Source organism: Musa acuminata, chromosome BXJ3-7 (genome assembly GCF_036884655.1).
Source record: "Musa acuminata AAA Group cultivar baxijiao chromosome BXJ3-7, Cavendish_Baxijiao_AAA, whole genome shotgun sequence".
NCBI classification, from domain to species: domain Eukaryota; kingdom Viridiplantae; phylum Streptophyta; class Magnoliopsida; order Zingiberales; family Musaceae; genus Musa; species Musa acuminata.
Window position 1 is genome coordinate 38,658,857 of NC_088355.1, and position 27,615 is coordinate 38,686,471.

At 42.2% G+C, this 27,615-nt stretch overlaps 6 protein-coding genes and 1 long non-coding RNA gene across 10 annotated transcripts; 5 read left to right on the top strand and 2 right to left on the bottom strand.

Annotated features, from left to right (window-relative positions):
- The first annotated feature begins 851 nt into the window (after positions 1-851).
- On the top strand, positions 852-5,350 carry LOC135584923 (probable inactive receptor kinase At5g58300). Its single transcript, XM_065158433.1, has 4 exons — positions 852-1,273; positions 1,358-1,453; positions 2,396-3,736; positions 4,582-5,350. Exons 3-4 carry the CDS (start codon positions 2,461-2,463, stop codon positions 5,187-5,189), a joined length of 1,884 nt encoding a protein of 627 aa, XP_065014505.1. The 5' UTR covers positions 852-1,273; positions 1,358-1,453; positions 2,396-2,460; the 3' UTR covers positions 5,190-5,350.
- LOC135584927 (pathogenesis-related genes transcriptional activator PTI6-like) lies at positions 5,235-7,429 on the top strand. The gene is made up of 2 exons (XM_065158438.1): positions 5,235-5,250; positions 5,445-7,429. Exon 2 carries the CDS (start codon positions 6,367-6,369, stop codon positions 7,114-7,116), a length of 750 nt encoding a protein of 249 aa, XP_065014510.1. The 5' UTR covers positions 5,235-5,250; positions 5,445-6,366; the 3' UTR covers positions 7,117-7,429.
- Positions 7,430-7,663: 234 nt separating this feature from the next.
- On the bottom strand, positions 7,664-11,837 carry LOC135642350 (uncharacterized). Its single transcript, XR_010497941.1, has 3 exons — positions 11,656-11,837; positions 8,017-8,428; positions 7,664-7,946 (listed from the first exon to the last, which is right to left on the bottom strand). It is a non-coding gene; the product is annotated as an uncharacterized LOC135642350 (long non-coding RNA).
- Positions 11,838-12,195: 358 nt separating this feature from the next.
- On the top strand, positions 12,196-15,795 carry LOC135642349 (thioredoxin H4-1-like). 4 transcript variants are annotated; one of them, XM_065158439.1, is made up of 5 exons: positions 12,196-12,316; positions 13,135-13,302; positions 14,195-14,305; positions 14,743-14,865; positions 15,297-15,795. In XM_065158439.1, the coding sequence occupies exons 2-5, from the start codon at positions 13,222-13,224 to the stop codon at positions 15,468-15,470; spliced, it is 489 nt and encodes a 162-aa protein (XP_065014511.1). In that variant the 5' UTR covers positions 12,196-12,316; positions 13,135-13,221; the 3' UTR covers positions 15,471-15,795. The 4 variants fall into 4 exon arrangements, with proteins under 4 accessions (XP_065014511.1, XP_065014512.1, XP_065014513.1 ...); XM_065158440.1 differs by having other exon boundaries at positions 13,138-13,302; XM_065158441.1 differs by lacking the exon at positions 13,135-13,302 and adding an exon at positions 13,561-13,621.
- A 587-nt stretch (positions 15,796-16,382) lies between these two features.
- LOC135642691 (serine/threonine-protein kinase STN8, chloroplastic-like) lies at positions 16,383-19,717 on the top strand. The gene is made up of 4 exons (XM_065159039.1): positions 16,383-17,014; positions 17,337-17,510; positions 18,550-18,954; positions 19,201-19,717. The coding sequence occupies exons 1-4, from the start codon at positions 16,421-16,423 to the stop codon at positions 19,552-19,554; spliced, it is 1,527 nt and encodes a 508-aa protein (XP_065015111.1). The 5' UTR covers positions 16,383-16,420; the 3' UTR covers positions 19,555-19,717.
- Positions 19,689-21,649, bottom strand: LOC103992509 (mannan endo-1,4-beta-mannosidase 8). The gene is made up of 5 exons (XM_009412233.3): positions 21,138-21,649; positions 20,881-21,075; positions 20,680-20,802; positions 20,394-20,605; positions 19,689-20,320 (listed from the first exon to the last, which is right to left on the bottom strand). The coding sequence occupies exons 1-5, from the start codon at positions 21,507-21,509 to the stop codon at positions 19,924-19,926; spliced, it is 1,299 nt and encodes a 432-aa protein (XP_009410508.2). The 5' UTR covers positions 21,510-21,649; the 3' UTR covers positions 19,689-19,923.
- A 162-nt stretch (positions 21,650-21,811) lies between these two features.
- On the top strand, positions 21,812-24,881 carry LOC135642690 (protein ENHANCED DISEASE RESISTANCE 4-like). Its single transcript, XM_065159038.1, has 3 exons — positions 21,812-22,744; positions 22,979-23,171; positions 23,247-24,881. Exons 2-3 carry the CDS (start codon positions 22,994-22,996, stop codon positions 24,701-24,703), a joined length of 1,635 nt encoding a protein of 544 aa, XP_065015110.1. The 5' UTR covers positions 21,812-22,744; positions 22,979-22,993; the 3' UTR covers positions 24,704-24,881.
- The last annotated feature ends 2,734 nt before the right edge of the window (positions 24,882-27,615 follow it).

The window sequence follows — 27,615 nt, forward strand, 5'->3', positions numbered from 1 at the left end:
CAGTTTTACATGGATGTCCCTCTTAATTAGGACTCTCCTAGAGTCCTAACGAATCTACGTTATCTTCATCATGTGATTTGATGTTGGTGAGGGAAGCTTGCCTTGCCTCCTCTCAGGCGTGAAAGCAAACCGCGTTGTTTAGTATTACAAGGAAGGAATCTTTTGCGGAGGGCCCCACTTGATACAAGCTGGTTTGACGTGATCAAGACCTCACCAATTCCGAATATTCAGACGAGAGAACATGCAAGAACAAGTGGTTAAAACATTTTCTGCTGTGCCAGCATCTGCGAAACAGGTCAGCAATTTTGTATCCAAAATTTTGATCACCAAGTGTGGCGCCAGACTGATGAAAATTTTGACTCTCTCTCTCTCTCTCTCTCTCTCTCTCTTAATTTGGCTAAAGTGAAAACTCTTGATCGAGCAAGGCGCGGGCGCCGCATCACGATCCAATCGGAAGGGGGGTGGCGGGAAGGGTAGTGTCGACCGGTAAGAGAATGTGCTGCTGCTGCGCATGGTGTCCTTTCGCGTAAATCTCGACATCTGCGTCACTTTTACACCTGCAGGTCCTTTGGACCTTCCACGCTTTTTTTGAGGGAGTACATTTAAAGATATTATCTTTGATGTGAGCTTTTACGCATATATTCGTCGCCGTTATATTGCTAATGATAGGGACTTTGAGAAACAAAAATGTCAATGTTAGGTACGTATATGCAAGAATCCAACGGTAGATAAATATAGTTAAAGTTAAAGGGTTTTCTCAGAAATATCTCCCGAACGCATTTCCTATATTCTCCGCCACTTCCCCCTCTCGCTCTCTCTCTCTCTCTCTCTCTCTCTCTCTCTGCTCTTGGAGTGCCGAGTGATCTGGAATCAGCATCGACGCGAGCTGCGACGGGGCGTTGACGGTTCGGCGGTCCGATTCCGACATCTCGGGACGACGGCATTCGAGGTGGGGAGCTTCGTTTCCTCTGCGGGCTCGGGTGGAGCCTCAAGGTATCCGACTTGAAGACCTCGAAATCGCTCTTCTACTTCGTCGCCGCGAGTTCCGCGTCGATTACTCTGGTTTCGTAAGCCGAAACTGCAGTTTTGGACACCTGGAGACGAATTCGTCGGAGAATGCCTTTTTGTTCCCCGTAGGATCTCGGTTTCTTGCATCTCTCGGAAGCTGCTGTCAATTTCTAGTGCAGAGAAAGTTCGAATCTCTACGGTCTTTCCTGATCTGTAATCGCCGGTCGCCTTGCCTTTGGAGTTTCGAGTTTTCAGACTATGGCAGGTAATTTTCCTATTCAGTGTTTGACATTCATGATTTTAGCCGACAATCTCTTCTTTTTAACTTAACCTTCTTTCCCTTGTTTAGGGATTTCTTGAAGTTTAGCTTTCCGCTGCTGCATTGATGGATCCTTGGACCAATATCGATGGATATGAGGAGCCAAGGTTGTCCTCTTTGAATCAGGTGAGATCTGCAACAACATCTTTGGCGTTTCTTTTAGTTGGAATGAGTGGTTTAATCGAGCATATACTTCCGGGATGCCTTTCAGGAGTAGTTTATCTATGTGCTGTCCTTTAGTGGGTGGGTCTAACTTGCACCAGGCTGTCTAATGTTCAGCCACCGAATACTTGCCTCAGTGTCTTCCTGCTCCAAAGCTTCAACCTTTTGTCCTTGGTTGGTAAAGGGAGATAAAGAGAAAAGATGAATTCGATTCTGCCTTTTTCTTTGCTTAGAGTCTCAAAAGTATAGAGGTCGTCTCTTTTGATAGGCAATCCTTTTGTACTGTTCCACTTCAGTGTATTAGAATGTGGTGGTGGGTTGCATTAGCTATTAGGTAGGTGAGCTTCTTCAGTCTCTCAAGTGCTCTTTCTCTTAAACAAAAAATGGTGTTTCTTTCATCCTCTTCAAAAATCTTGGTTCTTGTGCACGTCTCGTGTTGTTAATCTTTGGAAAGATTGCAGCAGCTTAGCAGTTAACGCAAGCAATGTAATTTTTTTGTAGGTATAGGAAAGAAATAGAAAATGAGATTATGAGAAACCATGCCTCCTTTAAGAGAGGGCTGCCACTCGAAGTGGTCCACTTCGAAGCAGCTACTAGGAAATAAGTGGTTGATGTCATCATTAAAGTCTTGCAGAAGCATTGGATTGCTTTCCAATTTGTAGATGTAATTTGATTTGTGGCAAGATGAGAAATTTGAATTTTGTAAACACTATGAAGATTCTTATTCCTGTTAAAGGAGGGTCTGTTGCTTTTTATCATTGATGAATGTTATCACTATCTTCTCCCAACTTTCCCTTTCACAATTATTGGATGAAGAAAGCACTTACAAGCATCTTCTTCTTGCATGTTGCTAAGGTCATTGGCATGTACTTACCCTTTCTTTTGTTTCTTCTTTTTCCTGTGCAGATGGACATTATAGCCTCTTAAAGCACAATCTGGAAATTGTTCATTGCATTCTTTTACTATTACCAATGGGTCACTCTATGCTTTTCATAGCACTTCCTTTTATTTACCTCATGTTATACCTTCCACCACTTACCACTGCTGACTTAAGTTCTGATGAGGAAGCACTCCTGGCCTTTGCTGCCTCAGTCCCTCATGGCCGGAAATTGAACTGGAGTTCCCAGAACCCCATATGTTCATCTTGGGTTGGAGTCACTTGCACACCTGATAAGACCCGTGTCCATACTCTCCGGCTGCCAGCGGTTGGCCTTTTTGGCTCGATTCCTTCTGATACACTTGGGAAACTTGATGCCCTTGAAGTCTTAAGTCTTCGGTCCAACCGCCTTATTCTAAATCTTGCTCCAGATGTCCCATCAATTCCTTCTTTGCATTCTTTGTACCTTCAACATAATAATTTATCTGGAATTGTACCTGATTTGCTCTCTTCCAACCTAACATTTCTTGATCTCTCCTATAATTTGTTCGTCGGTGAAATTCCATTGACAGTCCAAAACCTTACTCTTCTTACCGCATTGTTTCTCCAGAACAATTCTCTTTCTGGACCCATCCCTAACCTTCAACTGCCCAAGCTTAGACGTCTGAATCTGAGTTATAACAACCTCAGTGGCCCCATACCAATTTCACTTCAAAAGTTCCCAGTGGAGTCTTTCGTGGGTAACCCTTTCCTCTGTGGGACTCCTCTAGCCCAATGCTTTGGAGTTCCTCCCTCCTCTCCACCCTTCCCAGCAGAAGCACCTACAAAACCCAAAAGAAGCTTTTGGAAAAAAATAAGTACGGGAGTCATCATTGCAATTGCTGCTGGTGGATCAGCTCTTCTGCTTCTACTCATTGTTTTAATTTTGGTATGCTTTTCCAAGAGGAAACGTAGGCAAGGCAGTGGAGAATCAAAAGGCAAGGGTTCTCTTGGTGGAAGAAGCGAGAAACCTAAGGAGGAGTACAGCAGTAGTGTTCAAGAGGCCGAGAAGAATAAATTGGTTTTCTTTGAGGGATGTTCTTATAATTTTGACTTGGAAGATTTGTTAAGAGCTTCTGCTGAAGTTCTTGGGAAGGGAAGTCATGGGACCACATATAAAGCTGTTCTAGAAGATGGTACAACAGTTGTAGTGAAGAGGTTGAAGGAAGTAATCATCGGAAAGAGAGAGTTTGAACAGCAGATGGAAATGATAGGAAGTGTCAGGCCACACCCCAATGTATTGCCACTTAGAGCTTATTACTACTCCAAGGATGAGAAGCTTCTAATATATGATTATGTCCCTTCTGGCAATTTATCCTCCCTCTTGCATGGTATGTTTCACAAACTCTACATTTCTTCTGTTGTCATGCAACTAAGTCATTGAAGGCATTACCATCAGGAATAACTATTGATGTAATTATAGGCAGTTAAATATATTAGGCATTAATGGATGATGTTCTGGACATGGAATTGCAAAACTTGGAGGCTTTGTAAGTAGACATGTGTTTCATCTGCAGCAATTAAACATCATTGCCAATAAAGTTGGTAATTAATTTTCAATGTAGTCTTAAACTAAAGTATTTAATGGTGCATATGGCAACATAGATGTGGCACAAAAGATCTGTGTGTTGTCTTTCAAGTCAAGATGATGATTGTTTCCACTGAATTCGTTTTCAAGTCAAGAAGACATAAGATCTCATATGTAGCATCTTACAACATGTTCCAAAAACAAATTAACAACCTTATCAAGGGGGTCCATGTCTCCAGCATCCAAACCCAGAACTTCCAAAATGTACTTCAAGTTTACTAGAGACAAAAGAACGGAATAGGTTTTCATTTTATGGTAGTTTGGCAATGTAAGGCAAAAGTTCTAGCTAAAGAAGATAAATTGTACTCTTTGCTACTTGCCCATATTCTTTGGCTATGATCTTTATTAAAATTCTAATAAGATACATTAAAATGTCTCCTAGTATAGTTTGTTCTGAAGTCCGTCTCTACTAGATTCCGAATGAATTCTTACTCCTTGGTAGGCAGCATTCTGTATGAGATGAATTGGAGAAAAGTCACTCTGTTTTAGCCTCGAAGTATCATAAATTACATCTATCACTCTTAGTACATGTGAAGTTTGTTTATTTGGGATATATATCCTGATAGCTTTGCCTGATTTCAATGGCAGGGAATAAGGGGGGAGCTGGAAAAACTCCCTTGGACTGGGAGTCCAGGATAAAGGTTTCTCTTGGAGCAGCACGTGGCATCGGTTGCATTCACATTGATGGCAGCGGAAAGTTCATTCATGGAGATATTAAATCCAATAACATACTCCTGACTCAGGAACTTGATGCTTGTGTCTGTGATTATGGCCTTGCACCACTCATGAACTCTGCAGCAACCCCATCCAGAATTGTAGTGGGCTACCGTGCACCCGAAGTCATCGAGACTAGAAAATATACTCAGAAATCTGATGTCTACAGCTTTGGTGTCTTGCTACTTGAGATGCTCACGGGAAAAGCTCCACTTCAGTCACCAGGACGCGATGATGTTGCTGATCTACCAAGATGGGTCCAATCTGTGGTTCGAGAAGAGTGGACTGCTGAAGTTTTTGATGTAGAGTTGATGAGGTATCCGCACATCGAGGAAGAAATGGTTCAGATGCTTCAGATTGCGATGGCATGTGTTTCAAAAGCTCCAGATCAACGACCGAAAATGGAGGAGGTGATCAGAATGATCGAAGACATTCAGCACTCTGACTCGGAGAACAGACCATCCTCTGAGAAACCAAGTTGATAGTGTGTCCAAACGCCACAAGCAGGCACAGGAAGCACAATGCAGCCCATTTATACGTTAGGTATGGAAACAGATCTTATTCTGCAAGTCATTTATTGTTCAAAATTGATAGATTTCTTGCATGCCAAAGTTTGCTCCAAGCTAATCTCTAATTGTTTTTACATTTACTTGTATGCTATGTTGTCGATTTTTAGCCATTCAATTTATCCTTTTCATGCCATGAACATGTGCTTGATATTTTTCTCCTACAAGTAGGAACCTCTCCTTATGCAGTTGATCCTCTTATCTCACCAATACAAGGCATTTGCATGAACCAGCTATAGTTGGTCAACGCCTGGTCAAAGTCTGAGTTAGTATTTGAGGTTAGTCGAAAACTTAGTATTTAAGTATTTGATGAGTGTATTCTCGTTAACTTGAGTTTAAACGTTTTAGATTAGTAATTAGACTTAAATCAATTATTCCAGTAAGTCAAATTGTCATTAATGGTATCACATGCACATATGTTGGTTTATCTTTGATCAGAAAGAAGACCTCCCAACTGATTAATGGGAGAGAAGCAGTCAAACGCGAATCTCGTACTGCTGCGGTCTCCTTTTCTTATTTTGCGGACTAAGACAGGTGTCGCGATCACGTGCGTCTTTCGAAAAACAAAAGAAAGAGCGAAGCGTGTTTTGACCAAAGCTAGCTAGCCGTCACCGTTGGTTGCCCATCGGACGGCTCATCGCTTGCCAACATTTTTTGGGTGCCAAAATGGTGCGAGATAACATCGATGTAATCGGAGCCGTCCGTTGCGGGAGCCTGACGCTTGTGATCGGAAGCCAGCTGTGCGAGGACAAAATGGTAATATCAAAGCGACACAGAGGAAGACGGTGGTTGGGTGTTGGGTAAAAAGCTTAAATGACGCCCCCCTTCGCCGTCACTTTTTTCCCGCGTTGGATCGAGACGCAAACCCCTCGCTAAAACCCTACCCTTTTGATCCGACTCCACATCCGTCTTTTCATGTTTTAAGAGGTTTGTGTGAGTGGAAAGGAGGAGGAGAAACGAGTGTCCCTCTTTTTGGTCGAATCGGAATCCATGGCTTTGCTCTTCCTTTTTGGGATGATTTGCGGCTTGTAGAGATATATAGAGAGAGAGAGAGAGGAGGGGGGGGGGGGGGGGGGGAGCGGTTCGGTCTGCGATGGATCGCCGGGAGGAGTTGAAGTTTTCTGAGCACGTCGTCAAGACGAGGAAGACGATCCTGGCGAAGAGAGCGGCTTCCCGGGGATCAGAATGCCGGAAGAGGGTCGTCCGGATCCACTTCGATGACGTGGATGCTACCGATTCGTCGTCGAGTGACGGAGAGTGTGGCGCCCGCCGGCTTGTTAGGCGGCAGGTGCACGAGATCGGGATCGAGGTGGTTACCGTGCCGCGGCGGAGGGCGGCGGTGACGAGGAAGGAGACGGCGGCGAGAGGAGGGGAGAGCGGGAGGAGGAAGTTCCGCGGGGTGCGGCGGCGGCCGTGGGGCCGATGGGCCGCCGAGATCCGCGACCCGCGCCAGCGGAAGCGGGTCTGGCTCGGGACGTTCGACACGGCCGAGGAGGCGGCCACGGTGTATGACATGGCCGCCGTGCGGCTGAAAGGCTCGAAGGCGGTGACCAACTTCCCGGCCGCGAGACCGGCGGCACAGACGACCGAGGAAGAAGAAGCGAAGTGCGAAGTCAGGGGAGGAGGAGGCGGCGGCGGCGTGACCGGGGCGCGCTCCTCTCCGACGTCAGTGCTCCATTACGGCGACGAGTGGGCGCCGTTCGACTATCCCGGCAACGAGGAAGTCGACCCCTTCGGGTTCGGAGCTGACGCGTCCCCGCTATTCTTCACGGAGTACTGCCGGCCGACGCGGCGATTGTTGCAGGCGGAGTTCGGCGACTTCGACGCCGAGGATTTCTCCTAGCGGATGGACTGTTACGGGTCCCGGGCAGTATTGTTCACAGGGGTAGTGTCGTCCTTTCACGAGTTGCTTATAGCTTAAATTATTTTTATGTACTATTAATGTTTTTGTTTTTGTCATGTTCGGGGAACAAAACATGGAGGAGCAGTTATTTGAGTGAAGCGTGAAAGAGAGAGTGAGCATAGAGTAGATGGAGCTTTTCTTGGAATCTAAGCTTGTGACGTGTCACAGTTTTGCTTGTTTGCTGGTGATTTTTTCTTGTATTTTCTTATTTTTGAGAATGGCATGTGAGAAAATAATGGATTGAAGGTTGAAATGGTAGAAATAAATTGGGCACGCGACTTTTCTGAGGGTCACCTATCGGGTCAACGGGCACGTGGAGAAAAGTAGACCATGTGGGGGCAAAGGGGAAGGTGTAAGAGCGACATGTGGCGAGATACTTGTAATGCCACCCCGGTGGCTGCGATCTCGCCGGACCCATCATGATTGGGTAGGTATCCCGTGGCCCCATTTATTCTTGCGTGTTTACACCCTGCTGATATGCACCAGCTAAACAATAATAATAGATGATATAATAAAAAAGTGTTGAAATAAGATAGCAATATTGTCTCAATGAAAATATATTTACATCAGGAAATTTATACAGATCATCAACTAAGATTTAGACCAAGGATCTGAATGGGGTTATATAGGCCCAATCTAGGGGGATGTATCAAATAGTACTGTGTTGTCGTCGAATATGGTGACAAATCTGCAGCAGCAGCAGCAGCAGCAGCAAATCTAGATCGTTCATTAGGTACATCTGGGGACGACAAACGGTAGATCTCTCTGTGCTGAAAAGATTTAAGAGAAGGGGTCAGCCTTGTCGCAGACAATAATAAGGGTACATGTCGGAGACGTAACCTGGAAGCCAACATCTTCTGGAGAAAAGTTGTACTGCGGGGGAGTGGGAGGAGGGAAAGTAAATGGCACACCAACCATAAGTGAACTGAGATGGGAACTCGGAAGAAGCCGCATCGCCGCAGGCATGCTTGCCGGAGCAGGCGCCACTAGGCCTCGCTCAAGCAAGTCATGTGGGTAGGCCCAAAGCGTCCTCTCTTTTGCAGCACATTCACGGACTTGGACTGAAGAAATAATCAAGCAGCAGCAGCAGAACCCACCACTCGAAAAGCATTGGCGATTCACAAAGTTGAAAGGGGTTCCTGAACCACAACGATGTGCATGTTTCTTGCAAAGCTTCGGAAGAGGACCACTGTGTTACAGTACTTGTAGTTTCACAAAGAAGACTTTTCTCCCCCGTCCAATACTACTGTTCCTGGGCAGTAAGCATGAAACGAGATGCAGTTAGACCAAATCAAGTCTCATGTTCTATGAAAGTAATTGAATTTTGATGTCTATTTATGAGCTAGTTGATGATGTGAAAGGCAGAGAGAGTGTTAGGTAGATTGCATGATATACAGATCAGTAGATAACTTCACTGATTAATCTCATTTCGATAGGAGTTAAAAGTTTGAAATGATCATTCACTTAATGAACTAGTACCAATCATGGTCCCATTTGAGATAATAATACAGACATGACATTCCCAAGATGAAACTAGTAAAGAAGAAGGGAGAAAAAAAAATTCGGAGTAGATGTTTCAAATAAGGTTTTGCAGTTTCCGAAATCACATGGCAATGACATTTAAAGCAAGTCCACTGATAACATGCTTCTACAACATGCGATTACCATGGATTGAAGCAGCATTAGGGAACTTTGTGGTATTAAAAGTTTAGTCAAATTGATGAGGCCTTTCTTTCTAAAAGAAGCTCTTCTATAAGCCAAAAGATTCAGCCATTAGTTTCTTAGCTTATGGAAGAAAAGCTTTGCTATATGAAGAATTTCCATACCCATAAAATAGTTTGGTTGATTAGGAGTATTTAGTTCTTGCATCTGTTTGGATGGAATGTGTCACAAGAAGATCCATGTTGATATTACCTTGGTGTCAACTACTTAACCTTCCTACTGAGAATGTGGAATAATAGGGACAGATATCAAGTTCGACCTTTGCTGAGCATAATTTTGATTAGCTACATGAAAGTATATTTTCCAACCTAAAAAAGACGTTACACACAGAAACCAAAGGAACAACCATCAAATAAGTGGATGTCGATTATCCACGGTTGAACAAGATGTTTCCTAGTCATTGCACAATGTGCATCAATTGCTCATGATCCATTTTCATGCACAATTGTATACACTGCAATGGAGAACTATGATTCCTCAGGAATTCATATGCAAATCCTACTTGTTGTGAATTAATCATTCATGTCTTTTCCTCAAATCATACATCACAGTCTATCTTAACACGTTTTATGACCTCATAAGCAAACCATTTTTTGAACCATATTTCACGACTCCAATTTATGCTGAATGAATTAGCTGTTTTCCTCCATCGACAATCTCAAATAACTAGGGTGATTCCACATTCATTAAGTCGCTCAAAATACTGTTTATCATGTGTTACATAGGAATAGGCTAATGCCTTATTTATACATATTGGCAATTTTCCATAGATAGCTAACTATAAATCATGTAAAAAGAAAAAAAAAAAGTTCACTTATCTAAATTTGGGATGCTTCCACAATTCATGGCAAATCATTTTGATGAAGTATGTAGGGTATTATGATGGGAATGATGGTCAAGAAGCTGGTAAAAATGGTGAAAGGTTTTACCAGCTGCAACAACCAAGTATTTCCATTCTGCTATATATTGGTGATTCACCAGACCACACTCCATCTCCACACTTAACAGTTGCAGAGCAGCCTTTTCCAGTGAATCAGGTTCTTGGTGTACATACTGGTAGAACTTACTAAAGTTCCTTTTTATGTTTATTTATAAACAGGACATAACCAACCACCTCCCAGCATCATCTCTTCCACAAACAACACTGACCAGCCTCTCCCCTTCCACTGGCTAGCTAAGCTCTTTCCATTTCTTAACAAAAGCCACAAAGAGAAAACCTTCAAAATCTCAATAGATCTGGGCACCAGCAGGTGTCCACCACAATCCCCCCAACGAATGCAAACCATCATCAACCCACACCATGAAAATATTTTCTGCTTTTCATCTTCTCACTTGTTTTCCCATTGAACAGACTGTACATGGCCCCGTTTCATGTTGTTTTTGTCATTTTCTTTTTTGTTTTCTCCTTGTAGCTTTTCTTATCATTTTTCTTTCTTTTTGTGGGTAAAGCGGCATGCTAGAATGGTATTTCTGTTTTTATTTGTCCTTTTGCTTTAATTTCTAAAGATTTTTACATTTTGTCAGTCACCCATATCGCCCACTGACATGGGATAGTGCACCATATGTATAAGTCTGTGTAGAGACCGGTATGGTACCAGTATATGAGAAAGCATTCCCTGGCAGCAACTACCACAAATCATACATTTTCATTTCACCCTAGAAACCCAAGGGTGTATAAGAAAACAAGCAAAGTATACTCATGACTCATGAGATCCAAAGGCAAAATGATGTACTTTCATATGATACGTCATGGACTCCACACTCGAACTTGATCAAATGATTGAGAATAAACAAAAGTTCTACGATAAGAACATGAATACAGATGGAAAAATATGAAGTTAATATATGACGATAAAGACATGTTAAAAAAAAATGTAATACTTAACTTTGTATTGCACAAATATATTTACATGATTGTCCAATAAGAACCTAATACTACTCTCTCAAGATTATGGAAGTCAACATATGAAGATAAAGACAAAGCTAAAAAAGTGTAATACTTAACAATTATATATACATGATTGTAGTTTTCTGTCAATCAGTATACTTAAAGTTGAGCTAATAAGTTTCCCAAAAAATTGCAACCAATAAAACCAACTATCATTTTTGGTATAACATTTTTGAATTTGAATAATTGTCTATTAACATGTTTACAGAGAGTCTGTGCAAATGGGAAGAGGAAAATGCAGGTGTCTTATAGGCTGGAGGTAAAGCAGTTGATTGCATATTGAAGTGCTTAAATGAAGGCAAGTAAACATTAGCATGCACATGATGCAGAGTTCGAGCACAATGGTGTCCGACCAAATATCCACTCCATGTCAAAGCAAATTTGAACAGGCATATGTAGGGGAAGAATGTCATAAATTTGCCGACATAAAGTGTTATAAAATTATTCCAGCTAGCTTGTGGTGAGATTTATTCTTGCATAAAGCTAAGCCACTAAGTAAGATCAGAATGATCTTGAAGACACCTTAATCTATTAGTTACATCTTCACTAAATAACATCCTTCTTCATCCTTTTCCTTCAGTGTAGGGAGCAAAATAGTACCTCAAATAGCAGATTTAATGGTGAATATTCGAATTAGGTTATTCATTAGACCTTCAGAACAGCCAAAGACCTCAAAAAATTGCCGCATCCACACACAAAGGTGTATACTCTCATGATACATCGAACAGAACTGCAACAAAAACTACATCGCAAAAGGATCTAAATAAGCAAGATCAACACAACCACTCCAGAAGACTGGGAACATGTACCTAATGAAGGATGAAAAATCGAGGCAAGTGGTCTCTGAGGGGACGAGCATGCGCCAGCGCGAAGCCGGGATCCAGAGGCAGCCGTAGGGTTAGACATGGCGTACTCGGCCGGGGAAGGCGGCAAGGGGAAGGGGTCCGGATTTGGAGGCGAGAAGGGGACGAGGAGCGATGGTATTGGATTTCTACACGTTATCGGGTATAAATAGACGTAGGAAGGGGCGGATTCTGATCCGCATCGCCTTTGTTCTCGTTATCGGGTATAAATCTAGAGAGGGGCGGATTCTGATTCGCATCTCATTTGTTCTTGTTAACGGGTATACATCTAGTGCGTAGCTCGATCCGATAAGATTGACGAAAGCATAGTTAAGATCCATTATTTGGTCCTAAATCAAATCCCAAATCAATATAAAGACCAAAATAACCCCCTTCTAATAGATTAATGGTGCGAGTAAGGGGCAATTATGTCATTTCATGATCTAGTTTCCTCGTAATCCCCATATATATATATACCGCGGCCATGCCTGTAAGTTCTTTGTGATTGCCGATACCCTCGGAATCGCCATTGCCGGCCTTCATGTCTCACCCAAAACCCCTGTTTCCCTCTTCCGGCTAGTCCCCGTGTTCTCATCATTTGGCTGACAAGACGAGGCTCGGTCGAAAGGTTATATGTTTGTATTGGTCTGGATCTGGCATGTTTTCTTCTGATTAGGGCTCTCATGTATTTCTTGAAAGCTCTATTGCATGACTAGATCTTAATCAAAGCTCTTCTTCCTGGCCTAATCGTTCGAGAACATTAGATCTACTTTTCAAATTTCAAACTTTTTGGATTATATCCAACAGCAATCAATGATTCTTATAGTTTCTTATTATAGGACCTGGAATGTTGTGATGAGTAATTGAACTATTACATGATTGGTCTTTGTGGGATGTCCTTCTCTTGAATAAATTTAGTCTGTACTCGATTTGTTTGCTAGAAATCAGAGAATGGTGCATATTCTCGGTTTTTGGTAAACTCTTCTTCTTAATATTGAAAATGTAATAGCTCATCTTAATCATAATTGGCATCAATTGTAAGGTTTGACAAAGGAGCATTTTCTCCTGTTCATTGAAGGTCTATCTCCAAGTAATCTGCTACTGTTCTAGGGATTATATTATTTTAATATAAAGGGGTTTTATCTTCCATGTTGTTGTTTGCTATCTGAGTGATAGTTAGCATGATAAATGATACGAAAAACGACTGGCCCGCATAAGTATATTAAGAATTAATTGTGTTGTATGCCATCATAGGTACATGGGATAATATTAGTCATAAGTGGATGCTAAATACATGTTATACCTGCAAGTACTGTAGCACGACAGGTGTAGGATTCTATAATGCATATGTTTTCATGGTCATTCTATTTCTACAGTATTTGAAAAAAATATATATGATTTTTCTTTCATTGGACCTGCAAATGTCTGATTGGATCTTTATTATAGAAGAACTAGACCATCGTTCGGTAGCCAAGAAGACATGCAAGAAAAAGAGAGTAGGAATTGACCCCACGGAAGAATGACCCATTCAGGATGAAGGCATGGTACATTATAAATATTTACAGTAAGCAGAGAGTGTTACTAGTATTCTCTTTTGGGTCTGCAAATAACGAGGTAATATAACATTCAGAACTCATCCACAGCTTAATTTTGTCGTCACACGTGGACTATGATAGATAAATTATCCAACTCAATTATATTTGAAAATTACTTGGTGTGATTTCTTTTGTTGCTGATTACCTGTATGGCTTCTTTTTTTATTAATTAGGCCAATTTCTTATGGCCTAGATGGATCACTAGAACATGCTACCACTTTCATGCATTAAGTTGTTTTTTTCATTTTCTAATGAATGTGCTCTTTTTCTTTTACAGCAAAAATAAGTGAACCCATTGTCTTATACTATTGAATAGAATGGGTAATTGCATGGAAAAGGTTAGTGTTTCTTACTACAACAATATGTCAACTTTATTTTAGAGTTTAATAAAAAAGGAGTTCAATATGTTAAGGAATTTATGGTTTTTGTTTGATTTACTATGTCAACTTGCATGGCTCTTTTCTTTTCCTATGTGTTTCTTTTTTTTATTTTAGAGTTTAATAAAAAAACAGAGTTCAATTTTAGCTTTCTAGCTATTTTATGCACAACTTAAGTGTTTTACTTAAATTTGTCATGTTGATGATGGAATAAAAACACTAAACAAAGCTTGCAAGTGCCACACATAAGTAGATCTAAAACTAGAAATGACAATACTTGTGGTTTCGAAGATGATATTGAAACTAGAATTTCTGGTTTTTTCTAGCTATCTGTGTGTGTGCGTGCATGATATAATAGTTTGGTCCATTGACGCTGTTTTAAACACAATCAAACTTTTACTATATGTTAGAAACTAGAAAGTATGATTGACTTTAGTCAATATGGAATTATTATTCTCAGTACTTGAAGCAATATGGTTGTCGTTTCCTGATAGCCTTGTTGAAGCCACTTATAACATAATTTCTGTGTTTAAGAAAGCAGCTGTAATTGATGATGGGATATTCTATGGAGCAAATGTTGATAAGATATTTAATAAAGAGCAATGGGATGAAAAGATATCAGAAGCAAAGAAGGATGGCAAGATGGTAAGTAGTTTAATTACTCATAACCACCCTGGTGCATATATAGTATATCTTGACCAATGTTATTGTGTCATCATTGTTTTTGTTCCAAGATAAATCCTGGGGCTTCTAACAAGGATTGCCTTGTTGTTTTTGTTGTGTTTTTTAAAGTGTTATTTATATGCGAGAGCATCATTGCTGTATCCCTCGATTGAATTCCTAAAACTATTCTATTAGACATCATCAGACAAACAGAGGACAACAGATGCTAGCAAGCACTTGGATGTTATGGCCTAATAAAACCACAGTTTACAATTAAAAGATAGATCCTCTTGCATCAGTCTCTCATGTTGATAAAGAGAGATGCAAATGTTATCTTTTTAATCCAACTACTGTTACTTTGCTGGTTTTCTTTAATTCCTGATCATCTCATGCCATGTAGTTTTATTTACTGTTGACAGGTCATAGTGAATTTCAGCTCTGCTTGGTGTGATCCATGTCGAGTGATTGCACCTTTTTTTGCCGAACTATCTGCAAAATACCCTTCATTTATTTTCTTGGCAATTGATGTCGATCAACTCTCAGTGAGTACTTTCCTTCATTTTAAATATCTTTAATTTTTTTTCAATTGGTGAAAACGGTGGTGTTTTTGTAAATATTCAATGATCGCCTACTGTGCCATTTAAATCAGTTTGATGTGTTCACTGATGTGGTCTTATTGCTTCTTGTCTAGCTGATTTTTTTGCATGAAGTCTCTTCATGCATATTTTTGTCTTTGGTGATTAAAATTTAGAATTCCAACATTATCATCAGTTTATTTAATTAAAAATGCTTCTTATCTATTTGCTACATACAATTGATAAATGGGAAACGTTAATCAGTTCTTAATAGAAATATCTCAATAGCATGATTCATATTGGTTGAACTATTCCAAGTTTTATACCTAATGCCGGTCATAGATCGGAAAAAAGAGCACATAAAATTGGTATAAGACTATGTATTTGGTTCTTTACAGGATTTTTCGGCATCATGGGATATCCAAGCAACTCCAACATTCTTTTTCCTCAAGGATGGGCAGACGTTGGACAAGCTCGTCGGTTCAGAAAATATGGAGCTCGAGAAGAAATTAATTGAGTTTGTTAATGGATCCATTAACCGCGAGAGATCACTCGAGTCAGACCTACATTAGCGTATCAAGTGTTGTGCCATTTGCCCTGACCACAAAACATAATTGACATCATAATGTTGTTTGCATTCTAGCAGAGACCAAACAAATAGGATACATCAGTACTGGTCGATGATACAATAACCTGAGATTTTATCTTGTAACGGTTGTTAGATGTCTTCGTCAACCACTTGTTGGGCTCCCTTGAGATCTATCAAGCAATTGTATCAACTTTCTGAGTGTTGTAATGCACCAAAAAATGAATGTAAAAAACAAATGGCTATGGAAGATGCTGCAATAAAGACATGATGTGCACTGTGAGGTGAAAGATCAGTGTTGTTTGTGGTGATGGTAGACACTCAATGTTGGTAGTTGTGTTTGGAATCCATGACAATGTATATGCTAATTGTTAGTGGTATGTTTGAGGCTTGCATGGATGGCCTCACAGTGCATCACCACAAACAAAAAAAAAGATATCTGGAGTAATTTACTAGAAAATTCTCGTCTATTTAGTTTTTACCATATGGTGTTCCTCTATTAAAAAAAATTATCTAAAACCTTTTTTTTTCATAAACCTCAATTTTTAAATATTTTTTTTAAAATTAAATTAGAACATTTTTAAATTATTTGTGGCTGAGGAGAATAAAAAGATAGAAGATCGAATCGGATCAATTGATTTGATTTAATAATCAAATTTTTTTATTTATTTATATTTTTTTGGATAAATTATTAATCGAGTGATATCATCTCATAAAAATCAATTAGTGAAATTTATTTAGAGTAAATTACCATATGTATTTATAGGTGGAACCATTTACGATCCAGCTTACGTGGCACTTTTTGTTTCGCCGCACCCTACACAACCTCCGGTGGCGGATAACCTTACGGTTCACACGTGGACGAAGTCCGACCTCTGCTGCTGCCTCGTCGAATCCTTATGCCGCCAACGCAGGCATTTCCCCCTGTTGTGAGCCATGGCTTCTCTCCTTCCTCCCACTGCAACCTCTCTCGGTAAGAATCACCCCTTCCCCTGGCTCCCTTCTTCCAAGTACACCTCCCTGAGCCAGCTGAGCCCGCCTCCCAAGCCATCCAGGCAAGTCGCAGGAAGGTGCAATGCCATGATCGGAGGCGTTGTTCTTCCTGACGATTTTGTGGTGAACGGCCTTCACCTGGATGTCTCCAGTCCACTGTTTCCCTACCTGCAGTATGGCTTTGTTCAGTTCCAGAGAGTTGTTGCAGGATTGCCAGAGATAGAGAGGTCGGAGATCCTGGCTTTCGTGGGGCTGTGCTGGGTCTACCTGACTGTAAGGCCAGGGGTTCTCGTAGGAGCTGTGGATGCTTATGTTCTTGCCCCGTTGCAGCTGGGTATCGACAGCTTGCTGGGGAAGAGGAACCTCAAGATGAGTGATTTTGTTGTGGGGGATAAGTTGGGGGAAGGATCCTTCGGAATCGTATACTACGGTGCCATAGTGGAGAAGAATGGTAGTGATGTGGAAGATGGAGTGGCGCGAAGAGGAAGGAGAGCGAAGCTGGATCAGAAGTACAAGGAGAAGGTCATTTTGAAGAAGGCAAGCAACCTGTTTGAAACTTTGCCCAAACGACATGATCTTCAATCCTTTCCCTGCTTTCTTCAGCTCTTTACCTGTATACTTGATTGCCCTTCATAAGCATATTGGCTACAAGTAAATATTTTAGTCTCTGTATCAGGTTAAATTTGGAGTACCAAACAGCTGAAAATTGTGGTAAATCTGGTCCAGGAGTTTGTGATTCAATTTCCTGTTTTCTGCAGCTAGAGTTCAAGTTCTTCTAAGTGGTTGTCGAAATGCCAATTAGACTGCCATCGATGAGCACATTGGCTATGAAGTAAAATGTTGTTGTTTCTACTATCAGGTTAAGGTTGGGATAAAAGGAGCTGAAGAATGTGGTGACTTTGAGGAATGGTTCAACTACCGCGTAGCGAGAGCTGCTCCCGACTCATGCGCTGAGTTCCTTGGAAGTTTTATTGCTGATAGGACATCTTCGCAATTCACCAAAGGGGGCAAATGGCTTGTGTGGAAATTTGAGGTATCAACATCCAGTAAGCACTTGTATTTTAGAGTTTATGCATAGATGTGCGTTTATGATCATTGGAATTGTGTGAGCAATCCAAAAATGGTTTAATTTTCTGTATAATCTTTCCCGAACTATAGGTTTGATAGAAACTCCAGATGACATACATGCTTATGTGCAAAAGTGTATAATTACTTGGGCTTTGGAAACCTTATCTAACAAATCCTTTATCATACCCTTTGATACTTGAGATTCCATTTCATTAATCAACTCGAGCTCCGGAGGAGGGATTCGAATATACTTGATGACTGATTGCGACAGCTGGTACGTAAACGTTCGCTGTTGCAGTTATTATAAATCATCTTGATTGCAGAATTCTTTGAGAAAGAAAGAAATTGAAGAAGGACCAAAGATCATAGCAAGTTCATAAGTTGGATATATGAATAGCATGGCTACAAAAAGGGAGGAGAGATCACACCTTGCAAACCTGCCCAGAAATACACACAAAGTTAACTTGTCTTAGAAGATAATTTGTCATGCTTATCTTTTTCTGTCTATTTTTTTGTTGGGGAAAATTAATTCAAATGAGTATCTGCTTTTTCAAGATTTATATATGAATGATTCAAGTCCAACATGGAATTAATTGTTTAGAACAACCTAATTCATTGTTCGCCGAATTGGCAGCTTCTGCAGGCTTGCTGATTGTACTGTGATTGTAGATAAACATTAATTATTCTTTACACTTGTTTACTTCCATTGGTAACTATGCAATCATCATTAGCAATTGGTCCTATTCTTCATGTCATTTCTCGATATGCATGCTTGATAGTTTCTTAAGCAACACCATAGAACTTTTAGTTAAGTCTTGCTTGCAAATATATCATCCATCTTATTCCTATTTCTATCTATTCATGTTCAAGGAACATCATGCACATAATAAAAAATTTGCTCTTCATTAGCGTTCCGATCTCTTATTAAGAAATTTTAGGAGGATGCTATTGTTTCTAGGACACTTATTTTTGTCTTACTTATCACTGCTAACAACTTGTTCTAGGGAGACCGAAACTTGGCTGAGTACATTAAGGATAGGAACTTTCCATTCAATTTAGAGTCCATCATGTTTGGCCGTGTCCTCCAAGGAGTGGACTCAGTTAAAAGGAGTGCCCTCATCATTAAACAGATCATGCGACAGATAATAACTTCTCTCAAGAGGATTCATGATACCGGGATTGTTCATCGAGACATAAAACCTTCCAACTTGGTGGTGACACGGAAGGGACAGATAAAGCTTATCGACTTCGGCGCAGCTACCGACCTTCGCATCGGCAAAAACTATACACCCGATCGTGGTTTGCTTGATCCTGATTATTGTCCTCCTGAACTGTATGTGCTTCCAGAGGAGACACCCAGACCTCCACCTGAACCTATTGCCGCCATCCTCTCCCCGATCCTTTGGCAGGTCTGTTCTTCATTCTCTTTCTGTTAGCTTGATTTTTAGCTGTGGTTTTAACATGTCTACCTGTCAAATGGAATTAAAAGATATTTATCGTATTCGATGCTTAGTGAACCTTCATTTGTTTCATCCTTCTTCAAACTCGGATGCATTGGGGTTCTTCTATGATGACATTTGATTTCTATCTCACTCCTGACTAGCACATAGAAGGTTCTGTTGAACATTGACACCCTCTTTTGTTTGTTGTTGTAGCTAAACAGTCCCGATCTATTTGACATGTACTCAGCCGGAATAACACTGATGCAAATGGCAGTTCCGAGCTTGAGGTCCGGCGCAGGCCTGAAGAACTTCAACTCCGAGCTGAAATCAGCCGGTTATGATCTCAACAAATGGCGGGAATCCATTCCCGCTCGCCTGAGCCCGGACCTGCGGTTGCTAGATTTAGATTCTGGTCGAGGCTGGGATTTAGCCACAAAGTTGATATCGGAAAGAGGATTTCTCAGAAGAGGTCGGTTATCTTCTGCTGCTGCTCTGAGGCACCCATATTTCTTACTTAGTGGTGATCAGGCAGCAGCTGCTCTTTCCAAATTAAGCTTTACCAAATAGTTCCTCTCTTTTTTTTCTCTCTTTTCCCCATTATTACTCGTTACAAAAGATCTGTATAGATCGATTTCTTCTTCTTTTTTTTCCTTGCTTATACTTGCTGTGATGAACTCTTCATCATTGTGTTCACCTGAAGCTGCAATACAACCTTCAATCATATCTCTCATTTCATGTTGCACTCAATTCAAACACAGTGGCATTTACAGAAGTGAATCAGACACCCAAGAGAAGAATGAACAGTGTGTTGTGATCTGCACACCAGCGAGGAGAAAGTAGGTTTTCGGTGAAGATGGCAACTGACGGTATTACTTGCGTAACTCATCATGAGCTTTTTATGCTTTAGCATCACAACAGGGATCTGAGTTTGGAGTCTCAGAGTTCTTCATGGGGCTCAGAACTCCCGCAGCTGCCTTTGGAATGGTGTGTCTGTAGGTTTCTGGAGTGCTGTGACAGCATGTCCAGTGTGGAGGGAGAATCGGCGAGGACCACGGCGTAGCCATCATCCATGTGCTCTGTTCCCTCCGGAAAGAGCTGCCAAACCAGGCATCCTCCTCCGACATCCCTTCTCATCCTGGAGCTCAGCAAGGTGTCGTAGACCGTCTCCATGAAGGTCTCCCTGAACCTGGACTCGAACCTCTCATCCTTGACCGACACCCCGAACTCGCCGAAGACGACCGGCATTCCGAGCAACTTCTCGGCGTCGTCCATGTGCTGATGCATCCAAGCTCTCACGAACTGCAGGTGCGCGTTGGAGTCCGGATCTGGCAACCTTCGAGAGGACACCGATTAACTACGAGTAGCACTACCTGTTACGGCACCGTCGAGCAATCGTATCGACCTACCATGTATCAGAGTAAACGTGAACGGAGGCGAAGTCGACGCCTGCAACTCGATGGTTCCTGATGAAATCTGTTCCTGCGTCGCCTGCACAGGTGTTCGGGTTCAGCTGCAATCTCTCGGGCGTCGACGGGCCATAGAAACCTTCCACGCCAATCTCCAACAGGTGCGTCGGATCAATGGACTTCACGTACGCCGCCATCTCCTCGAACCATGCCTGGAACAAGCAGCACCAAACGTCGAACACGGTTAGTGCACCGTGGAAGCAAGCAGCGTCGACGAAAGCATAACCTGCAACGTGTCGCCCGAAGGATCCGAGGGGCAGCGTGGCTCGTTAATGAGCTCCCACGCCATGATTGTGGGATCGTCCTTGTACGCCACATTGGTGATCGTGTTGACTCTGGTGATGACGGTCTAAATCAAGCAAGCAGAGGATGTGATCGGAACCGGTTACCTTAGCTTCTCATAGCCCAAACTGCGCCTGTGTTTTACCTTCACAAAGGCTTTGTAGTAGCTTTTGACAGTGGGATCCGAGAAGAAGTCGTCATCACCAGACAAATCCACGCCGGCTTCCTTGCCCCATCTCACGTACTGTGCCTTCCCTCCGTAATCTTCCCAATTGTTGCACAAGGACAGCATCAATCTCATCCCGTGCGTTCTTGCCTCGCTCACCACGAAATCCAAACCCTGATGACATCCATCGGCTTAGACCCAACATCGAACAGGTGGCGAGGGTCGGTCACCGGTACCTTGAAGACCTCTTCGTCGTAGACGAAAGGGGAGATCTGGAGAGCCCGCCACCCGCCGTCGTTGAAAGCCCAAGTCCGGCAGACGGTGAGGCCGGCGGCTGCGGCATCCTTGAAGACGTCGCTGACCTTGCACCTAGTCGCCGGGTCGGCGGCGAAGACCATCAGCCAGTACGTGTTGAAGCCATGAACAAGGAACGGCCGGCCCTGGACCACGAAGTGGGTGCCCCTCCTCTCTACCGCTCCCCGCTCCTCGCCCTCCATCCCGCTCATTGCATGTGCCCCGTAGCGGATCAGAGCAGCAGCCCAGGCCAAGGCTATAAGCACCGATCGAACCGACCCTGCGTTGGTTCCCACTCGAACACTACCCATCATCGGATCCTCTCCAATTCCTGTACCGTCCTATGCGTTGAACATTGGATGCTCCCATTCACGGATCCGCTCCAATTGCGAGAGACAACACGCGGCGGGTCGGCCTTCCTCTGCGCTGCCCGAGCCACCAAACAGGTAGAGGAGGCTCGCCCGCTACCGCGGTGTTAGCTGGAATGGAAGGTGCGTTTATGACGTTCCCAAGGAGGTGGTCGTATGGCGTGTTTGTGGGACCAAGCGCAACGAAGCAAGCGGTGGGTTGGTGGTAATGGTATTTAATTGGGTATGCCTCCGTCTGTGATTATAATAATTAACTAATCCTTTTTCTAATACACATGATCGGACATGGGGATACTGTACACCGTCCGATCGGTGGCGTCGACGTGATGAGATATCACGGGAAGAGGGTGGCCCTCCGGTGGGTCTCGGATGCAGAAACCAATGGCGGAGGGCTCGTGAGGCCGAGACGTGGTTCCCTCTATTCCACGAGTCACCGCCCGAGCTTTGACGGTTTCGCACTCTTCGTCAGCTTCCTTGTGATCTCAAATAAAATCTGCTCTGTGGATTGACCATCTCATTAAACAGATCTCGCCAGGCCATGTCAACCATTAGCTGTGGCTGACGGTGCACCAACATACTTTTCAAACACGTATGGTGTTCATGCATGACGCCACCGTCTTCGTCTTGCTCGTTCTCGTTGCCTTCAGACCCAATGAAGCTAGTTGCGACACGCTGCTTGACAGAGACGGGGTGAACTGCAAGGTCCCATGGCATCCGAATCACGAGGAAGAGGAAGGGTTCGGATGTGCGCCACCTCGTCTCGTCCTATCTAATTATTTACAGCGAAAGAAACAGGGATTGATTTGGGTATAATAGTCAACGCATGTTTCTTGAACCGGGGGATTATCGAGCGTGGACTTCACCGCATCGTTCCAAGTCTTCCCTTTTGGCTCTCTCGTACACCAACACCGTTATTTCATACGGGGGAGGACGGGAGGGGGCTCAACGTTCTTCCGTTGACCAGCGTTCTCAACACGATCTTAGATGTCGATTTGGTGTCGCTTATGGCTCTCTTTTAAGATCTTATGACCAAAACATTTGTTACCCTTCTTGTTGTCCACCTGAAAAGGGCAGTTGCCTGATCTGAATCCACTGTAGATGGGCATACGCTAAGAAGAGGATGGAGGGGAGATAGGAACAGAAGAAGGAAGGAAAGAGATGGAGGCCTCCAACCTGGAGAGGTAAGCTTCCGTTATTTGTTGGTTCTAATCTTCTTTGGTTTTCCCTCTTCTATGTGGTGGAATCACTGAATGATTCCTGTCAAACTTTATGAGCATGCATGGATCTGGTACAGTTGACATATCTACAGGTAGATTCACCGAGTTGGATCGAGAGGGGATGAGAACATCACTGGGTTTTCATATATTGATTGCATGTAGCATCTGATTCATTTCGTTTGCTCTCTTCTCTCTCAGCAATCAGAAAAGTGCATGAGAGAGGATGGGGGTTTGGGAGGCATCATCTTTGTCTTGCTTCTCTCTGTGAGTTGTTGGAGTCACAGAACAACCATGGCGAGGCTGGTGAGATGCCCCAAATGCCATAAGCTTCTCGTGGAGTATCCTAATGTTCCCGTATACCAGTGTGGGGGATGTGGAATCGCACTTCGTGGTACGTTCTTCCCCTCTTCCTCATCAATTGACGCCTTCCTCATGCTTAGTTTTGATGAGAATTCCTGCTCTGCAGCAAAGAATCAAGATGACACAGCAGAAAATGCCGCCCCAGGATCGCCCCAAGTCGACCATCCTGAGAGTCAATCAGATCATGGTTTCTCAGATTCCGGATCGGCCTCTTCGGTCGTCAGAGCAACAACCCCTGCAACCATGCATGACCTCGAAGACGATCGCCGTGGCAAAGGAATCGAAGGCGGCGACTCTGATGCCGGTGGAGCTTCTTCTAGCAGAGTCGAAGACGAGAACGAGCAAGTCGAGAACACTCCGAAGCCCGATTTAGCCAGTGAAGTGGAGCGATCTTCTCGCTCTGTTGGCCACAGCAGTGCCTCGGAGGAAGAAGACATGGCTGGCACGGCTCGAGATGAAGGAATCTACGATGCTCTCAAGTCTCCGGCTACGATGAGCTCCCCTGCGTACGATGGCAGTGTCTCATCTTCAGATGATGGACGCAGTGCTCGTCATCTGGCTATGTCTCGAAGAACTTTTAAGGCCGCCTCTGCCGAGGCCAACCTCGAATCCAGGTATCTCGCACCCAATCCATCAAATGAGAGGAACAGCTCGCGTACGATGCGAAGCTTTGACGCCATCGGAGATGGCAGCTCTTCCAGATGCGGCAGCGATGAAGTTGGAGGGATGTCGTCGTTCGACTCCGACGAATTCCAGTCCACGCACAACTGGATGGCGCCCGAAAGCACACATCTGCACGATAAAGTGGAACTCTTGAGGAAGATCGATGAAGTGAGAGACCATCTTGCAAAGTTCTGCGTCGCGGATGCTGCTCAAGCCAGAAATGCCACCTTCCCAAGGAGGCATTTCTCCGAACAACAAGCCTACTGTTCCTGCTCCCGCTGTCTGCAAGGGCGTCGACCGCACGCGGCAAGTGTCCATGACCTGCATTCGCGTTCTTCGAGGTCCGGAAGTCTGCACAAGCACGACGGCCATGAGGCGGAGAGGTCTGGTCCGAAAGACAAGCCGAAGCGCCATTGTCGGCCCGTCTCGGGAGCTTCGCCCTTCGTCATCTGCGACAAGTGCACCAAGTTGCTCCAACTCCCAGCAGACTTCCTCGTATCGAGAAGGCGGGCGCATAAGCTGCAGTGCGGTGGCTGCCATGAAGTTCTCAGTTTGCCGTTTCCTGCCATGGCTCGAGCTCATCCTGAGGTGGAGAGGCACAACGAGGCAGAATTGGGAAGGGACGCGAACTCCATAGCGGCTCCACGGCTTCACCGGCTCATGGGGTATCAGTCCGCCAGCGATCTGCTGTACGAGCAACACGAAGACACATCAACCGTGCCGCATTCCTTTAGGGCTTCGGAGGCAGGCCGTGCCGGCAGTGAGTTTACAGGAAGAGGAAGCAGCTCTCCGTACCACGAGGAAGGCGAATCATCAAGAAGAACCAGAAGAGCCGCCGGACTGCCTCGTCCCGGAATGCGGAGAGACGACACGGGGAATCAAATCCGAAGCAAAGATTGAGAACAGATTCGTTGACTATTTCGATTCAACCACCGTGTAATTGGGGTTGACTAAGACAGATGGGAAGCAGCTGCTCTTCGTTTTTTACCTTAATTTGAGTGGTTTGACTAGCGGTTGTGAAATGTAAGACATATATATCGCTGATGGACGATGTCAATGAATTATTTGATTGCTGCAATTGTTTGACACAGCAGCTTTGTTGGGTGAAAAGCCGTCATCAATCCAATTTTCAAGACAACAAGTTGTGTGACCGATAATTTTATTAAACATTAGTTGACCTCAATTGTCACGACCCAAATATAGCTTTTTATAGTGAATCAATCGAGTAAAATATATTATCATATAAATAAAATATTTTTCGTCTTGTCATCCTTGAGGTACGGAGAGGAATATGTCTCGCTATTGATGTCCACATGATATAATAATTATTGATTAAAATTTAATTTTTATTTTATCACATATCGAGTGGTTTATTAGAGGTTAATTCACGTAGGAAATTAAGACAACTTCATTAATGCATGCTAATAAGTGGTTGTTGGAACGTTACCTTCATCTGAAGCTCCTCAACAACCACATTAGCGGTGATAGTTGTGTGTTTCACCCTCTTTCCATTGCGATATCCATAAAAGAAAAATTGGTGAATTATGGTAATGAAAACAGGATTAGCTTTGGTCATTTGGACTCAAAATTTGATGTTTGAGCTTCTTGGGATCCATTCATTCTTACAAAGAAAATTATATTAGACAACGAAAGAATAATCCACAATAACAATGAAAGAAATAGAATGTAAGGACAAATGAAATAAGCTAGACTAAATTCGAAATGGAAATGGTTATGGGTCGAGGTTATAATGATATGATTGTATTATTAATGAATACAATAAGATATAAGTTAAATGTCATATAAAAGAATGATATCCTCTAGGACATATCGAGATGAGCGAATGGAGTAAGAATAAAGCTCAACCTCCATATATCGACATACATATCAAGATTTCTATATATAAAGTCAAATATCTGATCAAGGTATAATCATCTCGTACTTATCCAAAATGGAGTACATGAGACAAAAGCACACTAGTAACTTGTGGGTGAGGGTAGAATTATATTCATAGCAATTTTTTATTTTTTGAAGGTATCTCTTGGATCAACTAGTATCCCCTCCTAAGATGAAGATGATAATTTTTTTCTCGACCTTAGGCTATCCAAGAACTAAACTTTAGGTCCCTCGACCATTCAACGGTTTAGAGATTGAGACTCATAAAAGTTAGATGAAGAACCCATAATACCTGATCTAAGGCGGAGAAGAGAAAGGTGTTACAAGATAAAATTAAGAATATAAATATTGAAGACTAAGACTCAAGAAACTCAAGAAACTCAAGAAGACTTGAAATGTAAGTGAGGCCTTCTTTTGCCTCAAAATGAATTCTAAATAGAGTATAAATATTATATATCTTTTGGCCTTTTCGCTTCTCTATCTTTAATATTCTACTTAATGATTTTTCACTTGTGAATTTCTATAAAGAGACTAACCAGCATGTCTATTGACCTCTATCAAAATCATAATGTCTAATGAAATCTTGAAAATAATATTCAAGCATCATATGTCACCTAACACACTCTTCTCATGCTAAGCATTAAAAATCATATGATGCATCCACCTCAAGCCAAATAGTGAAGGTTGTCTAATGCACCATCAACAAACTAAATATGAAAGGTTGCCCAATAAACTCTTCTTGGGCTAATTATTAAAGGTTGTTTGATGGATCCTCCTCGATGTAAGTATCGAAAGATGTCTGATACACCCTTATGTGGCTAAGCATTTGAAGTTACTTTATACATCTTTCTCATATTAAGCATCAAATGTAGCCCAATGCAACTTTCTTGGACCAAGTATCAAGTTGCCTGATGTGCTCTCCTCGAGCTCAATGTTCACCTAATATGCTTTTGAGAAGAGTTCGAAGGATCCCGATAGTTTATTTGTATAAGCACTCGATAACCTTTGATAAGGTCGTCAAAAACCAACCTGTCAAGATAACAAAGTCATGACACTTCAAAGCTCATTAGAAGTATTCAAAAATATAATTTTGAATGAGGGTAAATGATATAGAAAATATTTACCAGAGTTTAACATATGATAGCCACATTATAAAAAAAAATGAGAAAGGAATATTTCCTTAACTACTTATGGTTAGAGGAATATTAGCTATAAAAAGTAATCTAGAGTATGATTGTCAAGATTGAATACTCTTCTTATCTCCAAAACCTATTTCGAGAATCAAATTTGAGTATTAGATATACATCTCAATATTGATCATTACACAAGAAACAAGTTCAACACCGTGTATTTTTAACATCTAAGGTAGAATAAGTTCTTGATATACATCCTGATTGAACTAAGTAAAACTAGCCATCTTCCCCAAATCATTAGTGAGAATAGAGAGGCCATACTATTATAAAAATACCATGAAAAATGAGATTATGAAAATAATAAATCATTATTAAATTAGATAAATTACATATAATAGAAGTATATGAAAGTAGCTTTAATGATTAAATTACAAAACTCTCATCTATGACCCTATAAATGGAAGAGTTTATTATGAAAAAAAAAACTTAAAGACTTATCTCAAAAAATAAAAATTTTTAATTTGTCTCTTGTTTCATCCCCTAATTCTTCCTCTTTAACTTTCTCTATCTTATCCTTTCTATTTCCTATCAAAGTGATATCAAAGCTAAGTCAAAATGTCTAATAGCATTTAACTTCAAATGTCTCACCTTACAAAAAAACAACTAAAAAATTTAGAGCATCATATATGATGGTCTTGTTTGGATCACAAGACATGTGGGAAGTGTTAAAAAGAAGCTATAAGGATCTTTAAGATAATGTCATCTTTACAGTAAACTAAAGAG